Here is a 21904-nt window from a genome sequence, read left to right as displayed (position 1 = left end):
GGATCCGCAGCGGATTGGCCGCTGCGAATTCGAAGCAGTTTTCCATCAGGTTTACAGTACCATGTACACCTAAGGAAAACCAAATCTGCTGTGCCCATGGTGCGGAAAATTCCGTGCAGAAACGCTGCATTGTATTTTCTGCAGCATGTCAATTCTTTGTGCGGATTCCGCAGCGGTTTACACCTGTTCCTCAATAGGAATCCGCAGGTGAAATCCGCACAAAAAAACACTGGAAATCTGCTGTAAATCCGCAGGCAAAACGCAGTGCCTTTTACCTGCAGATTTTTCAAAAATCGTGCGGAAAAATCTCACACGAATCCGCAACGTGGGCACATACCCTTAGGGTTAGGGTTGGAATTAGGGCTAGGGTTGGAAATAGGGTTAAGATTAGGCTTGTGGTTAGGGTTACGGATAGGGTTAGGGGTGTGTTGGGGTTACAGTTGTGGTTAGGGTTGGGATTAGGGTTACGGTTGGGATTAGGGTTAGGATTAGGGTTGGAATTAGGGTTACGGTTGTGTTGCGGTTAGGGTTGTGGTTAGGGGTGTGTTGGGGTTAGGGTTGTGATTAGGGTTATGGCTACAGTTGGGATTAGGATTAGGGGTGTGTTGGGGTAAGTGTTGAAGTTAGAATTGAGGGGTTTCCACTGTTTTAGGCACATCAGGGGTCTCCAAACGCAACATGGCGCCACCATTGATTCCAGCCAATCTTGCGTTCAAAAAGTCAAATGGTGCTCCCGCCCTTCCAAGCCCCGACGTGCGCCCAAACAGTGGTTTACCCCCACATTTGGGGTACCAGCGTACTCAGGACAAACTGGGCAACAACTGTTGGGGTCCAATTTCTCCTGTTACCCTTGCAAAAATAAAAAATTACTTGCTAAAACATAATTTTTGAGGAAAGAACAATTATTTTTTATTTTCACGGCTCTGCGTTATAAACTTCTGTGAAGCACTTGGGGGTTGAAAGTGCTCACCACACCTCTAGATAAGTTCCTTCGGGGGTCTAGTTTCCAAAATGGGGTCACTTGTGGGGTGTTTCTACTGTTTAGGCACATCAGGGGCTCTGCAAATGCAATGTGACGCCCGCAGACCATTCCATCAAAGTCTGCATTTCAAATGTCACTACTTCCCTTCCGAGCCCTGACGTGTGCCCAAACAGTGGTTTACCCCCACATATGGGGTATCAGCGTACTCACAACAAACTGGGCAACAAATATTGGGGTCCAAATTCTCCTGTTACCCTTGTGAACATAAAAAATTGCTTGCTAAAACATCTTTTTTGAGGAAAGAAAAATGATTTTTTATTTTCACGGCTCTGCGTTGTAAACTTCTGTGAAGCACTTGGGGGTTGAACGTGCTCACCACACATCTAGATAAGTTCCTTGGGGGGTCTAGTTTCCAAAATGGGGTCACTTGTGGGGGGTTTCTACTGTTTAGGCATATCAGGGGCTCTGCAAACGTAACATGATGCCCGCAGACCATTCCATCAAAGTCTGCATTCCAAAACGTCACTACTTCCCTTCCGAGCCCCGGCGTGTGCCCAAACAGTGGTTTACCCCCACATATGGGGTATCAGCGTACTCAGGAGAAACTGGACAACAACTTTTGGGGTCCAATTTCTCCTGTTACTCTTGCAAAAATAAAAAATTCTGGGCTAAAAAAATATTTTTGAGGAAAGGAAACACATTTATTATTTTCACGGCTCTGCGTTATAAACTTCTGTGAAGCACTTGGGGGTTCAAAGTGCTCACCACACATCTAGATAAGTTCCCTTGGGGGTCTAGTTTCCAAAATGGAGTCACTTGTGGGGAGTTCCTACTGTTTAGGCACATCAGGGGCTCTGCAAATGCAACCTGATGCCCGCAGAGCATTCCATCAAAGTCTGCATTTCAAAACGTCACTACTTCCCTTCCGAACCCCGACGTGTGCCAAAACAGTGGTTTACCCCCACATATGGGGTATCAGCGTACTCAGGAGAAACTGGACAACAACTTTTGGGGTCCAATTTCTCCTGTTACTCTTGCAAAAATAAAAAAATTCTGGGCTAAAAAAATATTTTTGAGGAAAGGAAACACATTTTTTATTTTCACGGCTCTGCGTTATAAACTTCTGTGAAGCACTTGGGGGTTCAAAGTGCTCACTACACATCTAGATAAGTTCCCTTGGGGGTCTAGTTTCCAAAATGGAGTCAATTGTGGGGAGTTCCTACTGTTTAGGCACATCAGGGGCTCTGCAAACGCAACCTGACGCCCGCAGAGCATTCCATCAAAGTCTGCATTTCAAAACGTCACTACTTCCCTTCCGAACCCCGACGTGTGCCAAAACAGTGGTTTACCCCCACATATGGGGTATCATCGTACTCAGGAGAAACTGGAAAACAACTTTTGGGGTCCAATTTCTCCTATTACCCTTGGGAAAATAAAAAATTGTGGGCTAAAAAATCATTTTTGAGAAAAGAAAAATTATTTTTTATTTTCATGGCTCTGCGTTATAAACTTCTGTGAAGCACTTGGGGGTTCAAAGTGCTCACCACACATCTAGATTAGTTCCTTGGGAGGTCTAGTTTCCAAAATGGGGCCACTTGTGCGGGAGCTCCAATGTTTAGGCACACAGGGGCTCTCCAAACGCGACATGGTGTCCGCTAATGATTGGAGCTAATTTTCCATTCAAAAAGCCAAATGGCGTGCCTTCCCTTCCGAGCCCTGCCGTGCGCCCAAACAGTGGTTTACCCCCACATATGGGGTATCATCGTACTCAGGACAAACTGGACAACAACATTTGGGGTCCAATTTCTCCTATTACCCTTGGGAAAATAAAAAATTCTGGGCTAAAAATCATTTTTGAGGAAAGAAAAATTATTTTTTTATTTTCACGGCTCTGCGTTATAAACTTCTGTGAAGCACCTGGGGGTTATAAGTGTTTACTATGCATCTAGATAAGTTCCTTGGGGGGTCTAGTTTCCAAAATGGGGTCACTTGGGGGGGGAGGTATCGGCATACTCAGGAGAAATTGCCCAACAAATTTTAGGATCCATTTTATCCTGTTGCCCATGTGAAAATGAAAGAATTGAGGCTAAAAGAAATTTTGTGTGAAAAAAAAGTACTTTTTCATTTTTGCGGATCAATTTGTGAAGCACCTGGGGGTTTAAAGTGCTCACTATGCCTCTAGATGAGTTCCTTGGGGGGTCTACTTTCCAAAATGGGGTCACTTGTGGAGGAGCTCCAATGTTTAGGCACACAGGGGCTTTCCAAACGCGACATGGTGTCCGCTAACGATGGAGATAATTTTTCATTCAAAAAGTCAAATGGCGCTCCTTCCCTTCCGAGCCTTACCATGTGCCCAAACAGTGGTTTACCCCCACATGTGAGGTATTGGTGTACTCAGGAGAAATTGCCCAACAAAATTTAGGATCCATTTTATCCTGTTGCCCATGTGAAAATGAAAAAATTGAGGCTAAAATAATTTTTTCGTGAAAAAAAAGTACTTTTTCATTTTTACGGATCAATTTGTGAAGCACCTGGGGGTTTAAAGTGCTCACTATGCTTCTAGATAAGTTCCTTGGGGGGTCTAGTTTCCAAAATGGGGTCACTTGTGGAGGAGCTCCAATGTTTAGGCACACGGGGGCTCTCCAAACGCGACATGGTGTCCGCTAAAGATTGGAGCCAATTTTTCATTGAAAAAGTCAAATGGCGCTCCTTCCCTTCCGAGCCCTGCCGTGCGCCCAAACAGTGGTTTACCCCCACATATGAGGTATCAGCGTACTCAGGACAAATTGGACAACAACGTCCGTGGTCCAGTTTCTCCTTTTACCCTTGGGAAAATAAAAAATTTTTTGCTAAAATATCATTTTTGTGACTAAAAAGTTAAATGTTCATTTTTTACTTCCATGTTGCTTCTGCTGCTGTGAAACACCTGAAGGGTTAATAAACTTCTTGAATGTGGTTTTGAGCACCTTGAGGGGTGCAGTTTTTAGAATGGTGTCACTTTTGGGTATTTTCAGCCATATAGAACCCTCAAACTGACTTCAAATGTGAGGTGATCCCTAAAAAAAATGGTTTTGTAAATTTTGTTGTAAAAATGAGAAATCACTGGTCAAATTTTAACCCTTATAACTTCCTAGCAAAAAAAAAATGTGTTTCCAAAATTGTGCTGATGTAAAGTAGACATGTGGGAAATGTTATTTATTAACTATTTTGTGTCACATAACTCTCTGGTTTAACAGAATAAAAATTCAAAATGTGAAAATTGCGAAATTTTCAAAATTTTTTCCAAATTTCTGTTTTTTTCACAAATAAACTCAGAAATTATCGACCTAAATTTACCACTAACATGAAGCCCAATATGTCACGAAAAAACAATCTCAGAATCGCTAGGATCCGTTGAAGCGTTCCTGAGTTATTACCTCATAAAGGGACACTGGTCAGAATTGCAAAAAACGGCAAGGTCATGAAGGGGTTAATATGTACATTTTTGAAAAGTATTACACAAACTCTTAAGTGTTAGATCTCTGAAATCAGCAAAATTTTCACTATTTTATGCTGCTCCTTTCAACCTGACTTAAGAGTTTTTATGTCGGCTGTGCCATGTTTCCTAAAAGTAGGCACGACATCATGTGAAGGAATGTGGCCATTAGTAGCCAAATAGATTCACTATAATTTTTGCCAAATATTAAAACTCAAATTGGTGTGGAAATTTACACTAACTTCTAGCTGGCTCAGATTTCAGTGTCTGGCACATAAACAGCCGAAAGATGTGCCAAATTTATCAAAAATAGGAGTTTGCCTCTTAATACCTTTGGGGCATCTTACTACCGTGGGCATTCAGGACTGTTGTATTACAAGCCAGTCTTGATGGGCTACCTCTTAATCTTCATTACCAAATACCTCACATTTTAATCAGTGATTTCTTGAGTTGCTGTAAGGAATTGTTAATTTGAGACTTTTCTGTTGTTTCTGTTCTGTTGTAAGGATATGGATATTGAAGAAATGCAAGATGTAATAGAAGAGATGTTTGAAAAGGAAGAGAAGAAAATCATTAAAGATGACAAAGCGAGGGCCCGTTCCAAATCACGATCTAGGTGAAATATAATGTTTCTTTCTTTACAAGACTTTTAGTTTATTAATTTAGCATTCTGTAATGGTTATAGAGTGAATTAGATTACAGCCATATAATGTGTCGCCGACAGGCATCCAGAATATGCACTGTATACATATACAAGTGCTAAACAAGGAATAGCACGTGTCCCGTGACCGCCTCTTCACCACCACCACACATTTCTTTACGAGCTTCCCCATCTCGCAGCGGATGATACAGATTTAGCAAGGGGAATACAAATTGTGAATACTCTTTATTAGTAACTCACATAGCATTGAATCTTAGGGCAGAAGTTTCTCTACTATTGTGTGAAATGCTCCATCATCCATTCAGAAATTGGAAAGCAAAGCTTCTACAATGTATACCCTGAACTCCTCGTGTTCTCTCCCTCTATTAACCTACCTTTGCCTGACATTGCCATCTCCGTGTGCAGTTCCACCATTACTCCAAAGCAACATGCCCGCTGCCTTGGGGTCATCCTTGATTCCGAGCTTTCATTCACCCCCCACATCCTATCACTGGCTCGTTCTTCTTATCTGCATCTCAAAAACATTTCTAGAATTCGCCCTTTTCTTACTTTCAACTCTGCAAAAACTCTTACTGTCTCACTTATTCATTCTCGTCTGGACTATTGTAACTCTCTACTAATCGGCCTCCCTCTTACCAAACTCTCCTCGCTCCAATCTGTCCTGAATGCTGCTGCCAGAATCATATTCCTCACCAACCGTTACACCGATGCCTCTACCTTGTGCCAGTCATTACATTGGCTACCCATCCACTCCAGAATCCAGTACAAAACTACTACCCTCATCCACAAAGCACTCCATGGCTCAGCACCACCCTACATCTCCTCTCTGGTCTCAGTCTACCACCCTACCCGTGCCCTCCGCTCCGCTAATGACCTCAGGTTAGCATCCTCAATAATCAGAACCTCCCACTCCTGTCTCCAAGACTTTACATGTGCTGCGCCGATTCTTTGGAATGCACTACCTAGGTTAATACGATTACTCCCCAATCCCCACAGTTTTAAGCGTGCCCTAAAAACTCATTTGTTCAGACTGGCCTACCGCCTCAACGCATTAACCTAACCATCCCTGTGTGGCCCATTCAAAAAAAACAAAAACATAATCAGGTTCCTCTCATCATGTTCTCATACACTTTATGCAGTTAATAGCACTCTGTGTCTGTACTGCTACATACTTAGGCAGTTAACTGGTTCATGCAGCTTTACATGAACACTCGATCCTTACACTATGGCTGGTCCAAATAACTAAAGCAATTGTTACCATCCACCTCTCGTGTCTCCCCTTTTCCTCATAGGTTGTAAGCTTGCGAGCAGGGCCCTCATTCCTCTTGGTATCTGTTTTGAACTGTGTTTATTGTTATGCTGTAATGTCTATTGTCTGTACAAGTCCCCTCTATAAGTTGTAAAGCGCTGCGGAATATGTTGGCGCTATATAAATAAAAATTATTATTATTATTATATACAATCTTGCACAGCAGTGAATTTTTTCATTATTATAAATGGGTCTCAATTTTTATATTTGCCAAGATCACCCAGAAAAAGGCGTTCTAGATCTCGTTCCGGATCAAGAAAGCGCAAACATAGAAAACGTTCTCGTTCAAGGTCAAGGGAAAGAAAACATAAGACTGCAAGGTCATACTCAAGTGAGAGACGAGCACGAGATCGAGAGAAGGAAAGACTGAAAAAAGGCCTGCCTCCTATTCAATCCAAGACGTTGAGTGGTATGTCTGAAAGTTAATTTTAGAATCTACGCAGGAACTTAGCAACGTCAGTATTTGAAAGTCTTCAAAACTTCTTATTTTTTATTTCTTAATTTCAGTGTGCAGCACAACATTGTGGGTGGGACAAGTTGACAAAAAAGCGACTCAGCAAGATCTGACCAACGTATTTGAAGAGTTTGGACAGATTGAATCTATCAATGTAAGTGGACAGTATTTTATCTCGGTGCTAAATTTTTTGAGCAATTGAAAATCCGTCAGTTTATGGTTATCTAAGCACACTGGCAATGTAGCACATACAGTACGAAATGGAACCTTAGCATTTTAAACCTTACATACTTAAATAGCATTTTATGGAGATTTTTTTCTGTAAATAGGTCCAAAAGTGTGCATTGATTTAAAGGGGTTTGATATCGATGAACTAACAATTGAATAGGACCGGAGCTGCAGTTTTTGTCAGCAGCCACTAAACCGGGTACAGAGCTGGGCTGTGTTACTTTAGATCTGGCCACTGATAACAGCTGATCAATGAAGGTGTCACCATGGATTTGATGTGGCAGAACTAGTTCATTGATATAAAGTTGTGAATAGCCTCCTTAAGATTTAAAATATGTGCACACTCCCTGCAGTATCCAGTAGAGAAAGCTTACCGCAAAATATTATGCGCTGAAAGCAATAAGGCTGTGAGCCATATAGAAAATATAGAATATTGTTATTATATCACTTTAATATATGTGCAACATTGTGGAATAAGACCAATTGTGTGTCTGATACTGCATATAAATCAAATTTACAGATTTTATTAAGTTACATTTAACCTTTAATTTACCTCAACAGATGATTCCTCCCCGTGGTTGTGCATACGTTTGCATGGTTCACAGGCAAGATGCTTATCGAGCCCTTCAGAAGCTAAGTTCAGGATCTTGTAAGATTGGATCCAAAATTATCAAGGTAGGTATTTAGCATTGGTATCATCCTATCAAACTTTTATGATATACAGTCATAGCTTTCCTAATATAGCAACATAGGTTTTTAATTTAACTGTCAATTGAATGTCAAAAGTTTTACAGTGGGATTCTGAAATAATGGACCCCAATCAATTTTACATATGCTCCTCCTTATTGCCCTGTCCAATAGAGAAGTTTTCATCCATGTGAAATTACTTTAAGATTCATGCAAACTGCTGAAAGCTTTTTAACTCCTTTACTGCCTGTGTTGTATATTTTTGTCATAGGTTTCTAAGGGCTGTATGAAGTTGTCTCAGGGGCTGAGCCTGTTCATACCAAGCAGATGGCAGCTGTGTTACAGCTCGTTATTACTCTGATCTGTATGACATCATTGCCTGTACATGTGTGCATCGTTCTCCTGCTGCACCATCACAGGAAACTGATGGACCTGCTGGAAGCCCCATAAGTGCCAGCCTAGTCCTCTTGTAAAGCTGTGCCACCACTGTTTCACTATATTCTACACTACCAAAGTTTTTCAGTGTATATATATATATATATATATATATATATATATATATATATATATATATAGAGAGATATATAGAGATATATATATAGAGATATATATATATAGAGATATATATATATATATATTATTATCTATAATTGTCTAAGGGGTACTTCCGTCTTTCTGTCGGCAACTTCCGTCACGGAAATGCCGCATCGCTGATTGGTCTCGCCAGCTGCCTGTCATGGCTGCCGCGACCAATCAGCGACGGGCACAGTCCGATTAGTCCCTCCCTACTCCCCTGCAGTCAGTGCCCGGCGCCCGCTCCATACTCCCCTCCGGTCACCGTTCACACAGGGTTAATGCCAGCTGTAACGGACCGCGTTATGCCGTGGGTAACGCACTCCGTTACCGCGGCTATTAACCCTGTGTGTCCCCAACTTTTTACTATTGATGCTGCCTATGCAGCATCAATAGTAAAAAGATCTAATGTTAAAAATAATAAAAAAACAAAAAACCTGCTATTCTCACCTTCAGTCGTCCGACGATGCGCTCGCGCCTGCCGCCATCTTCCGTTCCCAGAGATGCATTGCGAAATTACCCCAGAAGACTTAGCGGTCTCGCGAGCGTCGCTGGATCCCGGCCGGTGAGTATAGAACTATTTTTTATTTTAATTATTTTTTTTTAACAGGGATATGGTGCCCACACTGCTAAATACTACGTGGGCTGTGTTATATACCGCGTGGCTGCTATATACTGTACTACGTGACGAGTGTTATATACTGCGAGGGCTGCGTTATATACTACATGGCTACTATATACTACGTCGCCTGTGTTATATACTACGTGGGCAGTGTTATATACCGTGTGGCTGCTATATACTACATGGGCAGTGTTATATACTGCGTGGGCTGTGTTATATACTGCATGGGCTGTGCTATATACTACGTGCCCTGTGTTATATACTGCGCGGCCTGTGCTATATACTACGTCACCTGTATTATATACTGTGTGGCTGCTATATACTGCGTGGGCTGTGTTATATAGTACGTGGGCTGTGTTATATACTGTTTGGGCTGTGTTATATACTGCGTGGCCACTGTTATATACTGCGTGTCCTGTATTAACGCATCGGGTATTCTACAATATGTATGTATGTAGGTACAGTTATATGAAAAAGTTTGGGCACCCCTATTAATCTTAAGCTTAATGTTTTATAAAAATTGTTTTTTTTGCAACAGCTATTTCAGTTTCATATATCTAATAACTGTTGGACACAGTAATGTTTCTGCCTTGAAATGAGGTTTATTGTACTAACAGAAAATGTGCAATCTGCATTCAAACAAAATTTGACAGGTGCATAAGTATGGGCACCCTTATCATTTTCTTGTTTTAAATAGTCCTACCTACTTTTTACTGACTTACTAAAGCACTTTTTTTTGGTTTTGTATCCTCATTGAGCTTTGAACTTCACAGCCAAGTGTATGCAATCATGAGAAAAGCTACTTAAAGTGGCCACTTGCAAGTTGTTCTCCTGTTTGAATCTCCTCTGAAGAGTGGCATCATGGGCTCCTCAAAACAACTGTCAAATGATCTGAAAACAAAGATTATTCAACATAGTTGTTCAGGAGAAGGATACAAAAAGCTGTCTCAGAGATTTAACCTGTCAATTTCCACTGTGAGGAACATTGTAAGGAAATGGAAGAACACAGGTACAGTTCTTGTTAAGGCCAGAAGTGGCAGGCCAAGAAAAACATCAGAAAGGCAAAGAAGAAGAATGGTGAGATCAGTCAAGGACAATCCTCAGACCACCTCCAGAGAGCTGCAGCATCAACTTGCTGCAGATGGTGTCACTGTGCATCGGTCAACTATACAACGCACTTTGAACAAGGAGAAGCTGTATGGGAGAGTGATGCGAAAGAAGCCGTTTCTGCAAGCACGCCACAAACGGAGTCGGCTGAGGTATGCAAAAGCACATTTGGAGAAGCCAATTTCTTTTTGGAAGAAGGTCCTGTGGACTGATGAAACCAAGATTGAGTTGTTTGGTCATACAAAAAGGCGTTATGCATGGTGGCAAAAAAACACAGTGCGTTGTATAGTTGACCGATGCACAGTGACACCATCTGCAGCAAGTTGATGCTGCAGCTTTCTGGAGGTGGTCTGAGGATTGTCCTTGACTGATCTCACCATTCTTCTTCTCTGCCTTTCTGATGTTTTTCTTGGCCTGCCACTTTTGGCCTTAACAAGAACTGTACCTGTGTTCTTCCATTTCCTTACAATGTTCCTCACAGTGGAAATTGACAGGTTAAATCTCTGAGACCGCTTTTTGTATCCTTCCCCTGAACAGCTATGTTGAATAATCTTTGTTTTCAGATCATTTGACAGTTGTTTTGAGGAGCCCATGATGCCACTCTTCAGAGGAGATTCAAACAGGAGAACAACTTACAAGTGGCCACTTTAAGTAGCTTTTCTCATGATTGCATACACCTGGCTATGAAGTTCAAAGCTCAATGAGGTTACAAAACAAAAAAAAGTGCTTTAGTAAGTCAGTAAAAAGTAGGTAGGAGTATTTAAAACAAGAAAATGATAAGGGTGCCCATACTTATGCACCTGTCAAATTTTGTTTGAATGCAGATTGCACATTTTCTGTTAGTACAATAAACCTCATTTCAAGGCAGAAACATTACTGTGTCCAACAGTTATTAGATATATGAAACTGAAATAGCTGTTGCAAAAAAAACAATTTTTTATAAAACATTAAGCTTAAGATTAATAGGGGTGCCCAAACTTTTTCATATAACTGTATGTATACAGCAGCCACATAGTATATAGCACAGGCCACGTAGTATTTGTCTGCTGTATACTACATGGCTCCTATATACTACGTGGCCTGTGCTATATACTATGTGGCTGCTATATACATACATATTCTAGAATACGCGATGCGTTAGAATCGGGCCACCATCTAGTGTATGTATATATATATATATATATATATATATATATATATATATATATATATATATATATATATATATATATATATATATATATATATAGTACACGAACTCAAATTATCGCTGGTCCAAGTTTCCTTGTGGTACTATGAACTAAAGTAAAAAAAAAGTTTAATCGCTTACTTTTTTCACTTCTCCAGAAATGAAGAAATTAAAAAAGTTAAATAAACATAACGTACTTGATATCGTGTCCAATCTATATATAAAAGTATGTACACCATAAGTGAAATGTTGAAAAGAAAAAAATACCAGACTTCTCAAAAAATGCAATAAAAACATTTCAGATGTATCCCAAAATTGTGTAAAAAAAAAAAAAAAAAAACTAGAGCTCAGCCATCAAAAGTACAAGCCCTCACCCAGCGACATTGACAGAAATATTAACAAGTTATGGGTCTCAGAAAATTGAGACGCAAACCATTTTTTTTTCAGAAGATTTTGAATTTTTTTTAACTATAAATATAAAAAAAAGTTACAAGTTTGCAATCACTTTAATTTTTCTGACCTGGAGAATTATATTGCAAGGTCATTTTTTCATGTGTACCACAGATTAAACACCGTGTAAAATAATAAAATTTAAAAAAAAACAGTTCTGTTTTTTTCACCATTTCACCCTGTTGGAAGTTTTTTCTCACGTTTTTCAGTAAATTATATAGTAAACTAGATGGTGTCATTCAAATTTACAACTTGTCCTGCAAAAAATAAGCCCTCACGGTTATGAACAAGAAAAAATAAGAAAAGTTATGGCTCTTGGAACATGGAAAGAAACAATTAAAGTGCAAAAATGAAAAATATCTGCGTCAATAAGGGGTTAAATAATTGTTCATGAATGTTTTTAAATAAATGTGTAGTTTTTTTTTTACATGATCAATTGTGTCATTACCCTAGATTGCCTGGGCTTTAAATAAAGGTGTGAAAACAGAGTACAAGCAGTTCTGGGATGTTGATCTTGGTGTCACATATATACCTTGGGAAAAAGTCAAGTTGGATGACTTAGATGACTTTGCAGAAGGAGGAATGATTGATCAGGAGACTGTCAATAATGGTAAAACTAAGTATTTAAAATTGTTTCTTTTTTTTGTATACTGAATAAGTAAAGGGTTATTCCCTTTTATGGCTACCACTCAAATAACTGGGTCTTTGTTCTGATCATAAAAAGTGGGGCTCCAAATGCAGTTACAGAAGTAACGTAGCACAGAAACCTGTGCTGTATCCGCAATTCAGGCATCAAGCCAACAGAGTAACCTGTTTGCCTGCACTATTTCTGTAACTGCCATTCATTTGTAAAGGAGTTATGGAAACAAGTGTAGCTGTACTTGTATGTTTTCATGGCTGGCTACTAGAATCTTCCTCAGCCATGACAGGCCAAGATGGGTGGAACCCTTTGATATATGAATTTACTAGAATTCATAAGATTGTGGTCTTGGTTCTACAGATGGTGCAAAGGTTAATTTGACAATGGACATTGTGCCTTCCGTGATGCAGCAAACATTAACTTGACATTTAACAGAACACTGACCATTGAAAATGTCACCTAAACAGTTTCTGCATATTGTTATCATAACGTGTTATATGTTATTGTATTCTTTGCCACACCTGTACATATTTTAGTGAGAATTACTGACCAGTGCCCACTGCAGCATAACAAACATTTTCTGAGGTCTCAAGTCCAAACCCTGCTGTATACGTGCCCTCTACTAACCCTCTTGGTACGTTACCCACTTTGAGTACTATCAAGGCAACAGGAGTTCCTTTGGCCCATGTTCTTTTCCCTGCTTTTTCAAGACTAAAGACACAAGATTGTGATTAGGAGGACAAATGAAAGGGAATCAATGTTTTTTTTTTCTAACAGATTACTCTGGTTTGGAATAAAGTATATGTGAATGTGGTAAAGAGAATCTTTGCTAACCTCATACTCTATGTCCATTGTAGATTGGCAGACACAGAGAAACCCAGAGCCAGTGGCATTAAAAGAACCAGCACCCGCTCCAGTACCTACTACCACCGTGCAGAGTCCGATTGTCCCCAAAACATCAATAATAACAACACAGACCCAGGTGTATAACCCACCGGTTGCAATGCTACAGGTAGAACAAATGGCACACTAGTCATTTACTACTTCTGCGTTATGTCTGCTTGACACACTTGCATTGCATACCAATGTGCGTGTTTCTTCTGCATTGCCTGCTTCTGCCATTATTCTGTCCATCCGTACGTACAAAATAGCCTATAATAATATTGCTCACTTCCGGTACTAATTCACATTAGCATGTTTTTACAGAACATATTTTTTTTCTCCCTTTTAAATATATTGTAAACAGATTCCTGTAACACCAACTGTGCCAGCTGTAAGTTTGGTACCACCAACGTTTCCTGTGTCAATGTCCGTGCCACCACCAGGCTATACTGCTCTTCCCCCTCCTCCATTCATGCGTGCAGGCTTTAACCCTTCTCAGCCGCCTCCAGGTAAGCATAAAGCAAAGGCTTAAATTATATGTTTGTATTGTAGCATCTTGGAAGCTGTAGGTATGAAGTCTTAGTTCCGGGCTTCATTTAATGTACATTTCAAATTTAATTATAAAACTGGTCAACGCGATTTTTCTGGCAAAAGGTTTTAAAACATATTTTAAGTCAATTGTGGCTGCTGATTACGAATATGAACTCCGTTTTTGGCAATCACATCAGGATTTTGAGATATTTTCAATTTTTTATGAAAATTACTCCTAATGTTTTATGATAAAAACACATGATTTTCGGTACTACATTTTGTATATTTTTAATCAAGGAATAACAAAGATTACAAAGTCTTATGTACAGCAAATCAAATATACTTACAGAATTAAACTACAAAATATAAAAACACATATATGGCACACAGATGAATGACAAATGGCAGTTATTTGAACTTTCTTTTCTTGGCTGATCTGTGATGTACAGCTTCTGGGTTGTCTCTCATCAAGCTCCAGCAATAGTCAGCCATCATATGTGAGTCCCACCGGCCTTGATACCGTTCTTCCATTGTTTTAATGTCCTGATGAAAACGCTCCCCTTGTTCCTCGCTCACATCCCCAAGGTTCTCTTGAAAAAGTTCAAATGGCTGTGTAAATACCGTATTTTCCGGCGTATAAGATGACTTTTTAACCCCTGAAAATCTTCTTAAAAGTCGGGGGTCGTCTTATACGCCGGGTGTCGTCTTGTACGCCGAGTGCAGACACCAATGTGTATATGGTGGGTGGGGGGGAGTGGTCCCGATGACGAAGAGGGGGCGTCTCACAGGAAAGTGTGAGTGGAGTATCCCCCATTACCTCATTGTAGCTGCAGCGTGGGGTCTCTGTGCTGGGGAGAGGCGGCGGCTGCTGCTCCTCTTTGTGCTGCGTGGATGCTGTGCTGTGGGGCGGCGGCTCCTCTTCGTGCAGCGTCGGGGCTCTGTGCTGTGGGGCGGCGGCGGCGTATTTTCGTGCAGAGTCAGTCGGGTCTCCTCCGGCATTTCCTCAAAGCCCGGAGGCCCCGGCAGCTCCATTGCTGCGATACGGTGGCCTCCGGGAAAATGGCCGCTGGGGGCGGCGCATGCTCAGATTCAGATCTCGTCCCTTTGAGGAAATGCCGGAGGAGCCCTGACTGACTCTGCACGAAGATACGCCGCCCCACAGCACAGAGCCCCGACGCTGCACAAAGAGGAGCCGCCGCCCCACAGCACCCACGCGGCACAAAGAGGAGCAGCCGCCGCCGCTCCCCAGCACCCCACGCTGCAGCTACAATGAGGTAATGGGGGGTACTCCACTCACACTTTCCTGTGAGACGCCCCCTCTTCGTCATCAGGACCACTCCCCCCCCCAAAAGGCACATTAGTCACCGGCCCTATAAGACGACATACGGCGTATAAGAAGACCCCCGACTTTTAAGAAGATTTTATATTTTAACTGGAAAAGTTGGGGGGTCGTCTTATACGCCCAGTCGTCTTATACGCCGGAAAATACGGTAGTGAATCTTGATACTCATTCTACATCCAAGATTTCGCAGACTCATTAGTAGCTCTTCCACAATCTCTTCATAGTTGTCTGCTTTCTTATTCCCTAGAAAATTCTGCACCACATTACAAAATGCATTCCAAGCTCTTTCTTCTGTCTCATTCATTGATGTGATAAAATTTGGGTCTCTCATAAGTGTTCTTATTTGAGGTCCATCAAATATTCCAGCCTTTTTCTTCTCTTCACTAAGACCAGGAAAAGTTGAACATACATAGTTAAAGCATTCTCCACTGTGATTGAGAGCTTTGACGAACTGCTTCATCAATCCAAGTTTTATGTGTAAGGGAGGAAAGACAATATTCTTCCTATTCACTAGAGGATCATGGATGACATTCTTATCGCCGGATGCCAAACTCTGTCGCTGAGGCCATTCAGTTTTCACCCAATGCTCTGCTGTAGCTCTACTGTCCAAGTAGCACAGAAAACAAGGGTGTTTTGTGTACCCTCCTTGCAGACCCAAAAGAAAGTTAACCATTTTCAAATCAACACAAATTAACCACCCAAATTAAACAAAATTTACCTTAGTGAACCGTATAAACCGGCACTTTTCATACACTACTTATATTTATCATGGAATTCATGAAAATGGGCTATATACCTATAGCGCAAAAATGTGATGTGATAGAGAAATTATAAGATCAGATTTGAATTCAGCACCCTCAAATTAGTCTAAAACTGTTCTTAAAGTCCATGCCAGAATTTTTTTTTTTTGCAGACCAGTGTAATTTATTTTCAAGTTTTGTATACATTGGCCTTTTGCATTATTTGCATGCAATAGACTACTCTATCACTATGTTTATTGTTTGCACAGTTTTGGCCAGAAATAATGTAACAAACAGGTAATCATATGTCCGCAATCTACTATATCACATGTGAAAAAAAAACATTTTATGACAAGTTCACATTGTCATTACAGGCTTCATACCACCACCTCTCCTACCACCCAATATTCCACCACCTTCTATGAGCTCAGCTATTCCTACAGGTAAGGCTGCATTGTAAATTGTACAGAAGATGGAAATACATTTCTTAAAAAAAAAAAAAGTCCTTATAAAAAGTCTGGACATTAAAGGGAACTTGACCGCTGTCGCTTGCTGCCCAATCGACGAGCAGCATGAATCAGACTATGGCGACATGTTTGCAGGCAGGTATGTTTAACTCTGAAACACTGAAGTGTTTAAAACATAGTTTTACCCCTTTACAACCTTAGACGTATCCATACGTCGAGGTCAGCTGGTACTTACCGACCTTGGACATATGGATGCGTCATGGCGATTTTGTGCTCACAGAGGCTGTGCGCGTATGATTGCTGCCATGAGTCAACTGATTCTGATAGCTGATACCCGGCACGAAGTGCAGGATCGGTGCCCGCGTAACTCTCAGCACTTAAACCCTCCCTAAATACTGCGATTGAAATGGATCACAGTATTTAACAGGCAAGCAGAGGGAGAGAGCCCCCTCTGCTCTCTGATCAGCGTTCCCCACAATGTCATTGTGAAGGGCTGATCGTTGCCGTGGTGCCCCGATGTCATGACGACATCCGGGTCACCATAGCTAGCAAACTTGCTTACACCATGCTCAGAGCATGGGGAAGCAAGTTTGTCTGTCAGTGCAGCTCTGACAGTTTGTAAGGCATTGCAAAGCTCCTACTTAGCTGTGCTTTATAAACAATCACACTGCAAGAAGTTAAAGTCCCATACTAGGACAAAGTAAAAAAGTGTATTAAAAAATAAAAGATATACATATTGTACCCATACAGTGGGTACGGAAAGTATTCATACCCCTTTTACATTTTTCACTCTTTGTTTCATTGCAGCCATTTGGTAAATTTAAAAAAGTTCATTTTTTTCTCATTAATGTACACTCTGCACCCCATATTGACTGAAAAAACAGAAATGTAGTAATTTTTGAAAATGTATTAAAAAAGAAAAACTGAAATATCACATGGTCATAAGTATTCAGACCTTTGCTCAGAATTGAGTAGAAACACCCTTTTGAGCTAGTACAGCCATGATTCTTGGGAATGATGCAACAAGTTTTTCACACCTGGATTTGGGGATCCTCTGCCATTCTTCCTGGCAGATCCTCTCCAGTTCCATCAGTTTGGATGGTGAAAGTTGGTGGACAGCCATTTTCAGGTCTCTCCAGAGATGCTCAATTGGGTTTAGGTTAGGGCTCTGGCTGGGCCAGTCAAGAATGGTGACAGAGTTGTTCTGAAGCCACACCTTTGTTATTTTAGCTGTGTGCTTAGGGTCATTGTCTTGTTGGAAGGTGAACCATCGACCAAGTCTGAGGTCCAGGGCACTCTGGAAGACGTTTTCATCCAAGATATCTCTACTTGGCCGCATTCATGTTTCCTTCAATGACAACCAGTCATCCTGTCCCTGCAGCTGAAAAACACCCCCATAGCTCGATGCTGCCACCACCACCATGTTTCACTGTTGGGATTGTATTGGGCAGGTGATGAGCAGTGCCTAGTTTTCTCCACACATACCGCTTAGAATTATCATCAAAAAGGTTTATCTTCGTCTCATCAGACCACAGAATCTTATTTCTCATAGTCTGGGAGTCCTTCATGTGTTTTTTTTTTAGCAAACTCTATGCGGGCTTTCATGTCTTGCACTGAGGAGAGGCTTCCGTTGGGCCACTCTGCCATGAAGGCCCAACTGGTGTAGGGCTGCAGTAATAGCTGACTTTGTGGAACTTTCTCCCATCTCCCTATTGCATCTCTGGAGCTCAGCCACAGTGATCTTGGGGTTCTTCTTTACCTCTCTCACCAAAGGCTTTTCTCCCACTATTGCTCAGTTTGGCTGGACGACCAGGTCTAGGAAGACTTCTGGTGGTCCCAAAATTCTTCCATTTAAGGATTATGGAGGCCATTGTGCTCTTAGGAACTCACAGAAATTCTGTTGTAACCTTGGCCATATCTGTGCCTTGCCACAATTCTGTCTCCGAGCTCCTTGGCCAGTTCCCGTGACCTCATGATTCTCATTTGGTCTGACATGCACTGTGAGCTGTGAGGTCTTATATAGACAGGTGTGTGCCTTTACAAATCAAGTCCTATCAGTTTAATTAAACACAGCTGGACTCTAATGAAGGAGTAGAACCATCTCAAGGAGGATCACAAGGAAATGGACAGCTTGTGACTTAAATATGAGTGTCTGAGCAAAGGGTCTAAATACGTATGACCATGTGATATTTCAGTTTTTCTTTTTTTACTAAATTTCAACATTTCTGTTTATTTTCAGTCAAGATGGGGTGCAAAGTGTACATTAACGATTAACTTTTTTGAATTTACCAAATGACTGCAATGAAACAAAGAGTGAAAAATTTAAATGGGTATGATACTTTCCGTACTCACTGTAAATAAATATTTTTTGGGGAAAAAAAATCAAAATTACACACATTTGGTATCACTGTGTCCTGAAAGACCCGACCTATAAAACTGTGCCACTAGTTAACACCTTTAATGAACACTGCAAAAAAAAAAATTATAAAAACAAGGCAAAAACTATGCTTTATCATCATACCACCGAACAAAAAGTGGATGAAAATGTGATTAAAAATGAATGTACATAAAAATGACATAACTGAAAACGTCATCTTGTCCCGCAAAAAACAAGCCATCATGCACCTCCAGTAGTGGAAAAATAGAAAAAACAGTTATAGCTTTCAGAATAAAGCGATGTAAAAATAATTATTTTTTCTATAAAATATTTTTTGTGTAAAAGCGCCAAAACATTAAAAAGCATATACATTTGGTATCGCTGTAATCATACTGACCAGAAACATAAAGCTGCCTTATAATTTTTACCACAGACGGAACGGCATGAAAAAAAACACAATTCCTGAAATGCTGTTTTTTGTTGATTCTACTTCCCAAGAATCGTAATGGAAAGCGATCAAAAAATGTCATGTGTCCGAAAATGGTACCAACAAAAACGTCAACTCGTCACATGACTCTGTCGGACGAAGTATGGAAAAATTATAGCTCTTAAAATATGGCGATGCAAAAAATAGTTTTTGCAAAAAAAGTGTTTTGTAGTGTGTGACAACAGCCAAACATAAAAACCGAATTTAAATCTGGTATCGCTGTAATCGCACCAACCCAAAGAATAAAGTCGTCTAATGACCTACAGTACAGACCAAAAGTTTGGACACACCTTCTTATTTAAAGATTTTTCTGTATTTTCATGACTATAAAAATTGTACATTCACACTGAAGGCATCAAAACTATGATTTAACACATGTGGAATTATATACTTAGCAAAAAAGTGTGAAACAACTGAAATTATGTCTTATATTCTAGGTTCTTCAAAGTAGCCACCTTTTGCTTTGATGACTGCTTTGCACACTCTTGGCATTCTCTTGATGAGCTTCAAGAGGTAGTCACCGGGAATGGTCTTCCAACAATCTTGAAGAGGTTCCCAGAGATGCTTAGCACTTGTTGGCCCTTTTGCCTTCACTCTTCGGTCCAGCTCACCCCAAACCATCTCGATTGGGTTCAGGTCTGGTGACTGTGGAGGCCACGTCATCTGGCGTAGCACCCCATCACTCTCCTTCTTGGTCAGTTAGCCCTTACACAGCCTGGAGGTGTGTTTGGGGTCATTGTCCTGTTGAAAAATAAATGATGGTCCAACTAAACGCAAACCGGATGGAAGAGCATGCCGCTGCAAGATGCTGTGGTAGCCATGCTGGTTCAGTATGCCTTCAGTTTTGAATAAATCTCCAACAGTGTCACCAGAAAAGCACCCCCACACCATCACACCTCCTCCTTCATGCTTCACGGTGGGAACCAGGCATGTAGAGTCCATCCGTTCACCTTTTCTGCGTCACACAAAGACACGGTGGGTTGGAACCAAAGATCTCAAATTTGGACTCATCAGACCAAAGCACAGATTTCCACTGGTCTAATGTCCATTCCTTGTGTTCTTTAGCCCAAACAAGTCTCTTCTGCTTGTTGCCTGTCCTTAGCAGTGGTTTCCTAGCAGCTATTTTACCATGAAGGCCTGCTGCACAAAATCTCCTCTTAACAGTTGTTGTAGAGATGTGTCTGCTGCTAGAACTCTGTGTGGCATTAGCCTGGTCTCTAATCTGAGTTGCTGTTAACCTGCGATTTCTGAGGCTGGTGACTCGGATAAACTAATCCTCAGAAGCAGAGGTGACTCTTGGTCTTCCTTTCCTGGGGCGGTCCTCATTATTATTATTCATTTTTATAGCGCCATTTATTCCATGGCGCTTTACATGTGAACGGGGCAAATATAGACAAGTACAATAAACATGAGTAAAACAAGGCACACACAAGTACAGGAGGAGAGAGGACCCTGCCCGCGAGGGCACACAGTGAGCTTGATGGTTTTTGCCACTGCACTTGGAAACACTTTCAAAGTTTTCCCAATTTTTCAGACTAGTCTGACTGACCTTCATTTCTTAAAGTAATGAAGTTTCTTTACTTAGCTGCTTTTTTCTTGCCATAATACAAATTCTAACAGACTATTCAGTAGGACTATCAGCTGTGTATCCACCAGACTTCTGCACAACACAACTGATGGTCCCAACACCATTTATAAGGCAAGAAATCCCACTTATTAAACCTGACAGGGCACACCTATGAAGTGAAAACCATTCCCGGTGACTACCTCTTGAAGCCCATCAAGAGAATGCCAAGAGTGTTCAAAGCAGTCATCAAAACAAAAGGTGGCTACTTTGAAGAACCTAGAATATAAGACATAATTTCAGTTGTTTCACACTTTTTTGTTAAGTATATAATTCCAGAAGGTGTGTCCAAACTTTTGGTCTGTACTGTATACCTCATGAGGAATGGCTTAACCCATTCATGACCCAGCCTATTTTTACCTTAATTTTTTTTTTTTACCTTAATGACCCGGCCGTTTTTTGCAATTCTGACCAGTGTTCCTTTTATGAGGTAATAACTCAGGAATGCTTCAACGGATCCTAGCGATTCTGAGATTGCTTTTTCGTGACATATTGGGCTTCATGTCAGTGGTAAATTTAGGTCGATAATTTTTGTGTTTAGTTGTGAAAATTTGGTGAAAATGTTGAAAATGTCGCAATTTTAAAATTTTAAATTTTTATTCGTTTAAACTAGAGAGTTATGTAACACAAAATAGTTAATAAATAACATTTCCCACGTTTCTACTTTACATCAGTACAATTTTGGAAACAATTTTTTTTTTTCTAGGCAGTTATAAACGTTAAAATTTGATTAGCGATTTCTCATTTTTACAACAAAATTTACAAAACCATTTTTTTAGGGACCACCTCACATTTGAAGTCAGTTTGAGGGGTATATATGGCTGAAAATACCCAAAAGTGACACCATTCTAAAAACTGCACCCCTCAAGGTGCTCAAAACCACATTCAAGAAGTTTATTAACCCTTCAGGTGTTTCACAGCAGCAGAAGCAACATGGAAGGAAAAAATGAACATTTAACTTTTTAGTCACAAAAATGATCTTTTAGCAACAATTTTTTTATTTTCCCAAGGGCAAAAGGAGAAAATGGTACCTGAAAGTTGTTGTCCAATTTGTCCTGAGTACGCTGAAACCCCATA

General features: G+C 40.6%; 1 protein-coding gene across 8 annotated transcripts in view; it reads left to right on the top strand.

The window, feature by feature from the left end:
- Nucleotides 1–21904, top strand: part of SCAF8 (SR-related CTD associated factor 8) — a 386393-nt gene that overhangs the window by 168819 nt on the left and 195670 nt on the right. For all 8 annotated transcript variants that reach the window (XM_077289078.1, XM_077289081.1, XM_077289075.1 and 5 more), the window contains 8 exons: nt 4964–5073; nt 6643–6836; nt 6935–7035; nt 7671–7784; nt 12191–12347; nt 13235–13389; nt 13624–13768; nt 16247–16315. In XM_077289078.1, the coding sequence (XP_077145193.1) occupies nt 4964–5073; nt 6643–6836; nt 6935–7035; nt 7671–7784; nt 12191–12347; nt 13235–13389; nt 13624–13768; nt 16247–16315 (1045 nt within the window). The remainder of the gene's footprint in view (nt 1–4963; nt 5074–6642; nt 6837–6934; nt 7036–7670; nt 7785–12190; nt 12348–13234; nt 13390–13623; nt 13769–16246; nt 16316–21904) is intronic.

The sequence above is a fragment of the Ranitomeya variabilis genome, chromosome 2, assembly GCF_051348905.1.
Source record: "Ranitomeya variabilis isolate aRanVar5 chromosome 2, aRanVar5.hap1, whole genome shotgun sequence".
Classification (NCBI taxonomy): domain Eukaryota; kingdom Metazoa; phylum Chordata; class Amphibia; order Anura; family Dendrobatidae; genus Ranitomeya; species Ranitomeya variabilis.
This window is presented reverse-complemented; position numbering and strand designations above follow the sequence as displayed.